Source organism: Stegastes partitus, unplaced genomic scaffold (genome assembly GCF_000690725.1).
Source record: "Stegastes partitus isolate 25-593 unplaced genomic scaffold, Stegastes_partitus-1.0.2 Scaffold569, whole genome shotgun sequence".
Lineage (NCBI taxonomy): Eukaryota > Metazoa > Chordata > Actinopteri > Pomacentridae > Stegastes > Stegastes partitus.
The window spans coordinates 434,804-446,048 of NW_007578300.1; the positions used below are offsets into that span (position 1 = coordinate 434,804).

At 45.2% G+C, this 11,245-nt stretch overlaps 1 protein-coding gene across 1 annotated transcript in view; it reads left to right on the plus strand.

Moving 5' to 3' along the window:
- camk2b1 (calcium/calmodulin-dependent protein kinase (CaM kinase) II beta 1) overlaps positions 1 to 6,498 on the plus strand; it is an 86,400-nt gene extending 79,902 nt beyond the window's left edge. Inside the window, exons 14-17 of the mRNA XM_008288676.1 lie at positions 897 to 972; positions 2,471 to 2,565; positions 3,342 to 3,575; positions 5,388 to 6,498. Coding sequence (XP_008286898.1) covers positions 897 to 972; positions 2,471 to 2,565; positions 3,342 to 3,574 — 404 coding nt within the window. The 3' untranslated portion in view covers position 3,575; positions 5,388 to 6,498. The remainder of the gene's footprint in view (positions 1 to 896; positions 973 to 2,470; positions 2,566 to 3,341; positions 3,576 to 5,387) is intronic.
- Positions 6,499 to 11,245: the final 4,747 nt, after the last annotated feature.

Consider the following 11,245-nt stretch of genomic DNA (forward strand, 5'->3'; position numbering starts at 1 on the left):
CCCTCCACGTCCCCTCCTTCCACTCCTCCACGTCCCCTCCGTCCTCCCCTCCATCCTCCCCTCCGTCCTCCCCTCCATCCTCCCGTCTTGCCTCGATGCTGCCCAGTGTCTCGGCTCACAGACCTGGTCAGCAGCGTTCGCAGGGTGCCGGCGGCCCCTGCACCCGAGGGTGATGCTGCGCCGGCGCCGGTACCTAGACCCACCCCTCCACCTGCACACACCACCTCCCCACCTCCCCCTCACTCCCCCTCCAGCCCTTCCCTGTCTTCCTCCCAGAGTGAGTACTGAGTCACCCCCTGCCCCAGTCCTACGCATGCTAGCTAATCAGGAGGCCTAATCACAAGACATGTCAGGATTTCCCTCTGGGGCCTGTGTGTTCACTAATGTACTTACCAGTGTTCTGCTTTGGGTAAATGTTGGCACATTTTGTTAAAGTTGGTGTTTTTTTTTTTTGCTTTGAAGCATCCTTATTAACCTCCTCTGCGTTCTGACTGCGGATGGGTTTATAAAGGATCTGACTCGTTTTATTGCCTCTAAGAACGTCGGACACGTTGCTCGTGTTGACATAAGGAGATGCTGTCGGTGTGCTCATATTACAGTGTGTTTGACCGTCGTTCAGAAATCACATTTTTTATGAAGATTTCTGTTGTCTGTGTCTAAATCTAACTCAAAAGTGAGTAAGCCTGTGGTTTCAGCTTTGCACATGGACGTTAGACGGAGCTCTAATACTCATTGGATGTGATTTCCTACATTCTTCTGGCTTGGTCTCGGGTTGTGTGTGGCGCCTGAGTTTTTTTCAGCTGCTGTTGACTGACTGTTAAAACACTAACTGCTCTCCATCTTTCCATCTCTTGTGATGACCTCTGTTTAACTTCTGTCCCTTCTGTCCTCTGCAGCACGCAAACAAGAAATAATCAAGATCACTGAGCAGCTGATAGAGGCAATCAACAACGGAGACTTTGAGGCCTACGCGTGAGTCTGCCTGTTTGTCTGTAATACATGTCAGATGCAAAGTTTTAAAGGTCACATTTGGCATTGGGGTGAGAAGTGTTATAGCAGCAATGTAAAAATGCTTCATTACAAGTTGAAGTCCTGCCGGAAAGATCCTGATGACGTAGAAGTGTGTATTCAGTGGTGAGGATACAGTTTTAAAGGAAATGTGTGGCTTCATCAGAATGACATGCCATCATTAGTTGATCAGTGTGTCAGCAGCAGCTTACTGTTGTAGCTGCTGCAAGTTTGAACTAGTTTATATTCAGTTTTATGCACAGATACATCTGAGGTCTCATCTCAGGATGGATTAGGGTTAGGATGAACATGGGAAACGGAAGAAGGACAAGTTCTAGATGTGTTTTTGGGTTTTTCTCTAATGTTTGATTTTTGATGAGAGATTGGATCATTTGAAACAACATAATCCCTTTAAACATGCGGAAAGCCTCAAGGGAATAATCAGTATTTGGTCAAACTGTTAACAGCTCATAGACTTATCAACTGTATGTGGTGTCGTATTATCCACTGTGTACAATCTGCATCTTAACAGTAACTAAAGCTGTGACAAATGTGGTGAACGAGAAGTATTTCTGTTGGAAATGTAGAGTTCTGGATGTATTTCAGGCAGGACACTGTCAGAGTTACCCATTTATTGGGATCACATGCATTTGAGTTTGGCGGTGACTCTGCTCGTGATGCTGTGGAACAATCTGAGCAGCCTGACACAGTCCTGAGATCACAAACCTCCAGCAGAGCCTTAAACTCACAATATTCAAATACAGTATAAAGACAGGAAGAAGGAGAGCAGCTACATGGTGCTCACATTACACAATCCAGATGACATAGATCCAAGGTACAGTCATGAACCATCTGCATCCTGCGGTCCCACGATATGGGAACACCCAAAGTTATTCTATTCAGTTCTATTCTATTCTATTCTATTTGTATAGCGCTGTTTACAGCATATGTCACCACACAGCGCTTTACATAGTCAGGTATAGACCTCACAGAGTTAACCAGAGAACCAACAATCCAGAGCAGCCTTTGGATTCGCTCTGAGCAAAACCCCCCCAAGGGAGGAAAAAACCTCCTGCAGGACCAGGCTCAGGGAAGGAGGCCATCTGCCTGGACCGGCTGGGTGAGAGCGGTTGGTTATTTAATAGATGGTAATGAAATTGAACTGTTTTAAAAAGGGGGGAGGTTGGGGAGGAGGAGGAGATGTGTGGATCTGCAGAGGCTGGAGCAGCAGCAGAAGGAATGAACCCTGCCTCAGTTCTAAAGCAGCTCAGTGGGCTGGACTGAAGCAGTGAAGGATTGGACAGAAAGGCCTGGTGACGCCCCGACTGGCTGAACTAACGCGGAGCTCCACAAAGTAGCATTAAATAGAAAAACGCCAATAAAGTGCAAGTACCCCAAAAATGCATTTCAGCTCAGTAGTAGAGTAAATGCACTTACATTGGTGTTGCCGTTTCCTCTTCAGCAAGATCTGCGACCCCGGACTGACCTCGTTTGAGCCGGAGGCGTTGGGCAACCTGGTAGAGGGGATGGATTTCCACAGATTCTACTTTGAGAACCGTAAGAATAATAAATGTTTCCTGATCTTGTTTGTCTTTAGTTTGAGTTCAGATACATTCATCTGAAACACACAATGGGGCTGAAAAACTTTCAGAAGTGTGCTCAGACTTCTTTCATGCAGCTCTCCGTTTGCCCCCTTGTCTACTTTTAGGCCTCAATCATACATTCAACCTCAGACAAAGCGACAAATGAAAGATTAAATTAGAGAAGTGAAGCTGGATTTGCCAGTCGTGTGTAACGGCATTCGGCAGCAGCTTCTACGTGCTCGAGCATTATTAAATTAGCAGTATTATTATTAAATGGCTTTTCACTGCAGGATGGTGAGCGTTCACAGGAACAGACACTTGATTGGCTGCTGGACACTCAGTTTAGGATGAAACAGCTTCAACGGCGACACTAAGTCCTGCGTGAGCCCCAACAATGACCGGTAGTTACTGGACAGTAGATGAAGGGCCTGTGTGGCTGTATTTACATTGAAAATGAGGATGTGTTTTGCTAATTGACGAGGACATTAACAGGGCGCTCACGGTCCTCTTTGAGTTACCTACTCAGGTCAAGACCCACATAGTAGTTTTTCAGGGCCACTCAGCAGCTCCTACGATGGACTAGGTACCGTTTACTCCACCGAAAACCGCTCTCAGAGGTTCCACAGGGACGGTTAGAACAAGCACCGCCCTAAAACCACCCATAGGTTCCTGCAGTGGAAAAGAACTCATTGTTGTTGATGTGTCATCTTCTCAGTCTTCCTCCTAACATCGACATCACCATCTTTTCAGTTTTGGCTAAGAACAGCAAGCCCATCCACACCACCATCCTGAACCCTCACGTCCACCTGATCGGTGAGGATGCCGCCTGCATCGCTTACATCCGCCTGACTCAGTTTGTCGACGGCCAGGGTCGGCCGCGGTCCAGCCAGTCAGAGGAGACTCGCGTCTGGCATCGCAGAGACAGCAAGTGGCAGAACATCCACTTCCACTGCTCAGGCGCACCAGCTGCGCCGCTCCAGTGAGGTAAAGACGACAGCACTCAGACACCTGACAGCAGAGGCGACGCCTCTCAGCATGTTCATCTGTTGGTCTTTCTTCAAACTGCTGCTGTTTTACCTGTACGTTGTCAGGCTGTGAAGCTCTTCACATGGCAAGATTTTTAGAGAAAAGATCCATCCATCCATTATGTATACACCGCTCAACCCTCACTAGGGTCACGAGGGGGCTGGAGCCTTGAGAAAAGACAATATGGAACTTTTCAAACAGGAGAGTAGGACAGACGAACAGATGGAAACAAACAAAGATGGCGGTGTTATCCAAAATCTATTTGGATGCAGTGTGGTTGTGTTTTTTTTAGAAGCAGCAAAGAAAGTCTGACGGTACGTTTTGGTTCAGACGTCTTTGGCGTGTTCTCTGTGTCATTGTTATTTACTGGATATTTGATATGCTGAAGCTACGGGCCTTAAACAGTAATCCTACATGTAGAAGCAGCAGGTGCAGGAACACCATCATTTATTCATAAAATCTGATTCCGTTTTTATCTTCATTGAAACCTGAGCCAAGCATGAAAACATGAAAGTCATAAAAAACATGCAAGTTTCAGTTTCTGCTGTTCTACCGTGTTTGGGAGGTGCATGTTTATACCGCAGTATGTTTGTAAAAGCAGAAGTTGGACATTTTGGGGAACATATTCAATGGCTTTGTTGCTTGGAGCTGCATGATCAGATGACTGCGGTTCTAACAGTGTGAAGCTGGAGCCAGGAGGCTCCTCACTGTGTTGGTGTGAGCCTGGCTTGGCATAGAGGTAAAAAGACGTTAGGGCTACATTGATCGTAGTGGTTCCAAGACTGCCTGCAAAACCGTAAAAACTGCACCTGATTTATACTTGGCTACTATCTCGCTTGAAATAGTCTTGTGGTGCAGCGACGCCCTGCTCCCAGCGCTCCTGCCACATTTGGAAAGCCCTCTGAAAGCCCCTTTCTGACCACTTGAAGTTATGCATTTACGCTTTCACCTCCAACTTTGTCAGAGAACAAACAAATCTAAATCTGTGTCAAATAGTCACGACTTCACTGTCGAGGATTCTTAGCGGTGAGGAGAGCTGATCATTGTTGCACATCAAGCAGCAAAGAGCATGTGTGTTGTTGTGCAGCTGGAATGCATCCTTCAGGATCAGACGGCCAGCGCTGAGTTCTCCTGGAACGCCCTGAGGCGTCTCAGGGAGAACATTTGACTCAGATGACCAGAACTGTGGCACTGGTTAATGTGCGCCCGCTCACAGCGTCTTTATTTGATCCCAACAACACAACTGACTCTCTCCATCCGCCCTACTTGCCAGATTTGGCTCCTGCGTATTCTTTCTCTTCCCCACAATAAAGTTCAGGTTCAGTATTCACCATTTTGGCACAGCGGAGGAGATCCAGTGCACTTAGCAGATGCTGCTTGCAGAACAGGACTTCAGGGAGTGTTCAGAATGCGGCAGGAGCCCTGGGAGCAGTGTCTCGCTGTGCACGGTTACTGCATTGAAGGGGATGTTTTCTGAATTTAAATCAGGTGTGAGTTTTGCTTTTTATAAGGACACTCTTTAAATTAAATGATCTCGCCTTGTAAAGTATAAACAGGACACGACGTACCAACAGGCACATTTTGTTAACTTGGGTCAGATCCAGCCTGGTACGATTCTTTGTGGATTCTAAGCAAAGTAATCAGCTTCACACTCACTTTGCAGACCTGTCAAACATTTGGCAGCCAAAGCCTGTTTCCTTCCATGTTTGAAGTGGGCAGCTCCATTCAAGTCGTGCTGTCGTTGTCATTTTGTTTTTTTTTCCTTCTCAGGGTCGAACGCTGTAGTTCTGTCTGTCGGGAGTGCTCTGCTGGAGAGAGAGAGGATGAGGAGGAGGAGGAAGGGATGAAAGAACATGTCCAGTGTCGGTCTGGGGGCTCCTCACCCTTCAACAACAAACCCTCCCTCACTGGACGCCCGGCCTCACCCCCCCCAGCATGCATCTCTTCTTTTACTCCTACTGCCCCCTGTCTGTCACCGTCCCCACGACAACCATCAAACAGCAGCGAGTCAACGTCCAGCAGCTTGACATCCTTCACCCCCCCAGCTTCCTCTTCTTCCCCTGGCACGCTGGGGCTTTGATGGGGTTGGGGTGTTTTCAGCTCTGGGTGTGATTCCTTCTTCCTGTGGTCTCTTTCCCACCAGCCTCATGTCCTCCTGTGAATCCACACTTGTGTGACATAAACACTGCACTGGAAATACAGTATGTAAAGTTTTAAGTAAACTCTATGATTATTATCATTACGATATTATTATGATGATGATTATTATTATTACACATTTGCAATTGTATATGTCATTTGTATAATTCAGAATTCTTGATGCCGGTGGTTTCTAGAGTCGAAGGAAGTTTTTTTGTTTTGTTTTTCTCTCTTTTTAAGGAAGCATGTCCCCCCCATATTAACAGTGGCTGTTTTTTATTGTGGCTATTAAGTGAAAAATGATATTGGCAGTTTTTGTAATTTGCTTCTTGTATGTTAGCTATAATACTGCGCCCAAAATCATGGTCGACATGTTTTTGTTTGTTTGTTTTTGGTGGGTTTTTTTGCTGTTGTTTGTCTTTTTTTGGAAGGGGGTGCCTGTGATGGGTGTCATCTGTGAATGCAGAGAGTGTGTGTGGTCATGTCCGCCAATCAGAGTTTGACTAGCTGCAGCGTGAGCAGCCGGTGCCGCTACACTCTGTGTCTTCCTGCATCACAGCAGAACAAGCAGCATGCAACAGGAGTTTAATCATAAATTCGTGTTTCTGTCTCACTGGAACGCCTTTGGCTCGCCGAACACTGAGGTGGGAGGTCGCCTTGAAAAACATGTTGCTTTTTTCTGCTAGAGTTCCTTTTCTGGATTTGTGGGTCTGTCACCATAAAAAAGTGTTTCCCATCATAACAAAACAATTTCATGTTTTAACAGGATGCTTGATGTCGTGTTCTGAGGGCTTTTCATTATGTCTCCTCGCTTCCTTCACTTCCGTTTCATCATCGATGGTAGTTAATCAGCAGTCGGCAACCATATTTTTCATCCCCCCGGGCAAGTTGTTTGGACTAAAAACACTTAGGCTAATGTCTAGAACATACATGAGGAGAGATGAGCTGCATGTTCACTGGCACATAAAGCTGCACGCATACAGTCGACAGTCAAGTCTGATTTGTTGCGACTTTGCAACAAAATAAGATTTAAAGAGCGTTTTTTGCTGCAGATTATGCCGAGTCAGAGGGCTGCAGGTGGCTCAGTGGTTAGCACCGTGGCCTCATAGCTAGAAGGTCGCCGCTTCACGTCCCGGTGAGGACACCCGGGATCTTCCTGCGTGGAGTCTCCATGTTCTCCCCGTGCAGCGTGGGTTCTCTCCGGGTTCTCCGGCTTCCTCCCACAGTCCACAAACATGCTGAGGTTAATTGGTGATTGTAAATTGTCCGTAGGTGTGAATGTGAGTGTGCTTGGTTGTCTGTCTCTAAGTGTAGCCCTGTGATAGACTGGTTACCTGTCCAGGTGAACCTGCCTTCACCCTGAGTCAGCTGGGATAGGATAAGGGATAAGATCCTCCACGATGGCAGAAGGGGACCGATTTCTGAATCACAAGAGGAGGAGGCATAAGTTAGCATAATGAGAAGCACCCACTGACATATTCTAACAAGAAACCTCTGAACAACACTCCCCCTTTATTTCATTATGACAAAATAAGATGGCATGTTATAGGAAGGAAGTGTTTTCTAGCAAGAACGGCCTTGGAAGTGTCACAGCTGGTATCAGAGAAACCAGCAATGATCTGTTCAAAGAAATTAAAATATGTGGCTGTGATTGGACACATTGGTGTTCACTAGTGAACATGAAAGCACAAGTTTTTAAACATGCATTAAAATACAGAAATAGTCAGATGTGTCAGGTCCAGGCATCGTTTCTCTCTCGAGGTCCATCTTTTTACTGAAGGAACCACAGCTGGACAGTAAGAAATTAGAATGATGTTGGTTTGCTATGCAATAAAGAACTAAGGTTAAAGTGTTCGAATGACTTGTGAAGTTTTAGGAAATTATCTGGCACCAGTCAGCCGATGATAATTAGAAAATGTCGTTAAATGCATCAACATTTAGGATTTGTATGTGATAGTAGGTAAACTGATGACAGAGAACACCACCAAAGTCTTTCTTGTTCTACTGACACACCAACATGTGTCACGATGAGAAACACGAGTGTCACGTTAAAGCATCCTGTTATATGTGAAGTCATCTGATTGCAGTTTCGCTGACCTGCTGCTTCCTAACCCTCACCATGCTTCCACCCCACGCCGCCGCCTTTTTTCATGTAAGTCTCAGTGAGCAGCAGCTCAGCCTCGGCCCCGCCGGGTGCTTGTTTTAGTTTTCTAGCGAGCTTTAAAGGTGCTTGTTTAAAGGGATGCACTGCTGGTGGCTCCTGCTGTTGCTAGGCAACAGCAAAAAAAATAATGATAATAATAATAAACCCCACTCGAAGCTCAGTGCGCTCTTCAGAAAAGTTGAGATATTTTTAACTTGCTAGGTCCTCTTTATTTTTTTTAGTTCAATAAAAATGAGAAAGGAAGTCAGTGGGAAGGATCCCGGCAGACGTGTGACCTTCCAAAGCCATAGAGCACAAAGCTGCACGTGCTCACAAACACCTGTCAGGTGCAGAGTGAAGGCGGGCTGCTTGGGTTGCAGGACAGCGGTTGGTTTTTTTTTGCCACAGGTTGCAATGTGTGTGTGTGTGTGTGTGTGTGTGTGTGCGCTGCTCTGAGTGTGGACTTTATAAGCCTGGGAGGAAACCTGGTTGGTGTGTGTGCTGTGTGACAGATGAAGGCTTTATTTCGGAGGATGTATCAGTCCCCTGCCTTCAACCCAGGGCTTCTTTTATTTTTGTTTTCTTGTGATTTCTTCTGTTTTTTTGTTTTTTTCCACATCTTGTGTTTTTCATGTTTTTACTCTGATTTGTGCTCCAGTGACGTGTCATCAGCGTTTCGTGACATTAAGTGCTTGTGCCAGGGCTGGCTGGACTGATCGGATGGACTTTGCAGCACTGAAAACTGATTTTGTGGGAGTTTGACTCGCGATCGGCTCCGTTGTACTTTGCTCGTCCACCATTGGCTGCCTTCACGTTTGTCTCGCCCCTTATTGGTCAGACCAAGATGTAACGAGACCGGGCAGTCGGTTTGGTGAACAGTCCTCAGGTTTCTATTTATTTTGAATATTTATTTATTTATTTTAGTGGATATTTTTATTGTGCTTTTTTTCTTCTTTTCTTTTCGTGTGTGTTCCTCTTGTACAACTCGTGCTGTCTGCAGTTGTTCAAAAGGACGATGCTCCATGTAAAGCCGGACTGTTTTTAAAGGGATAGTACACCCAATTTGCATTCTTCACCAACGACCAACATGGTGTGAATTACTTTTTCTTCTAGATTAACATTTGAGCTGTCTTTGACATGAGTTTTATGGTCTCTGCTGTTTTTCTGCCACTTCGGCAGAGTGCTACGTCTGTCACTTCAAAACTCTTATAATACAGGATTGTATTTTGTGTGAACTATCCCTCCAGAAGCTTCATCGCCTTTTGTTACCATGGTGAAGATTTTGTCAAATGACGATGTTTTTTTTTCAAGGTGAACCGCTGAGACGTGTTGTACTCGTGTCCAGTTCTGTTCATGTCTGTTTCAGCCTCTTCTGATACTAGAAGGTCGACGGTCACATGTGTGACTGTGCTTCCCAAACATGACCCAACCCCCTCCAAAAAACGAAGAAAAAGCAGCATGTACAGTACAAATGTGTTGTTTTCTGTTCTTAGCGTGTTAATAGCCTTGGAAATCAGTATAATAAGATACACATATTTAAAATGAGGGAGTTCACAGTATTACACAACTGCAACTAACGAGCAGCCTCGCTGACATTTTCTTTGCATGACAGTCAACAGGACTCTTGTTTTTTGATGTTTTCCTTTTTATTTGGCTTCTCATTTTCTACTGAATGCTGGTAACTCGACCTCTCTCTATTTTCTCAGCTTTTTAAGTGCATATAGATATTTTTGTCTTGAGATGATCTAACGAAGATGATTATAATAAGGATTAATATATGGATGAGTGTGCCACTGAGGATGACGATGAGGAAGTGGACAGTGATGATGGTGATGATGATGATGATTATTTTGCATGCTTTTCTACGGGGCTCTGTGTTGTCGGTGCAGAATGGCTGCCTTCTGTACGTAGCACCAAGAGTGACTGGTGCCTCCCTGAGCCTGCATGAGGAACAGCACTGCAGTCACAGAGGGAATGAGCTCCAGCAGGGGGCGCAGTCACACAAAGTAAAGCACAGACAGACGGACGGAAGTCAGACGGATGCTGCTGCTGATGTAGCTGCACAGTAACTTTAGAGTCGGATCAAACAGACAATCCAGTCAGAGACAACAGCAGCTGATGAGTGCAGAAGAAGAAGCAGCTTCCGTTCACATTATTGACCAGGGCTGCACACTTCTGACTAAGCTAGCACTAATGCCACTGGTAGATCATGGTTGTATCAGAATAATGGAGCTGACATTGTGGGTGGAAGTAATAAATGTTGCCGCCCTGCACATTGACTACATTACCTGTCCTCTGGCCTCTTGAGGGCAGTGTGAGCTCTGCTGCCTTCGTGTCAGCTGTTCAGTCAGAGGAAGCGTCGCTGAGATAAACTGGAGTCACTTTGTTCGCTCTGAACTGGTGCCATCTTGTTTGTGCAGTGACTGAGGTGCACTGACAACACTGAGTTGGCTTCTCTTGATAGGGTGTCTTTCACTCTTTTCCCCTCTCCCTCTGTTTCCAACCTTCTTCAATCAATTTTCTGCAGTTTGCTCTTTCTAGTTCCCTTTGTCTCTTTTTGTCACTTTGGGTTTCTTCTGTATAATAGTATTAATCCTGTAGTTGTCTGATTCTTCAGATTATCGCTCTGTTCTCTTACGTGCTACACGTGTTTCTCTAACTTCAAGAAAATGTGTTAAGGTGTTATCAATAAAATGACAATTTAAATAGAAAATGTCTTGACACCTCTTATTGAAGGAAATAACCCAGCTCATCAATACACTCATGTTTCTGACATTTAGATATTTGAACATTTGCTCATCAGGGAAGAAGCATCAGTTTCAGTTTTTTTTAGCAGCAGATAAAAGAAAATCCACAGTTAACAAAAGTAAATCCTGAATGAGCCGATGTTTCACAGCTGACATGTGAAGTGAGAGTTTAATTAAACACACTGGAACAAACAGAAGCTCCACCTGACTTGATGCTGAAATAACTGAAGAAATACATTTTTCTGTCTCATCACTAAAATAGTCGTTTAACAGCCAGATTACTGACATACATGATAAATAACAGGAGAATAAATACGTCAACATCCACAGTTTGCTACAGGATGCTAGATTAAACCTCATTTTTAAAGAAATCAGAAAGTAATTTAATTCACTGAATTCCTCTGAGAATTTAGAAACCCACACTAACCCACACTGGGGCAGCAGGACCCACATGGGGGCAGCAGGACCCACACGAGGGCAGCAGGACCCACACAGTGTCGTGGTTCACTCTGGGGTCAAGTTAAACTTTTGTTTCTGTCTCGTCTTCCTGTTTCTGTTGGCAGCTTTTATTTTGTAGTCTGGTCTTCATGTGATCTTTG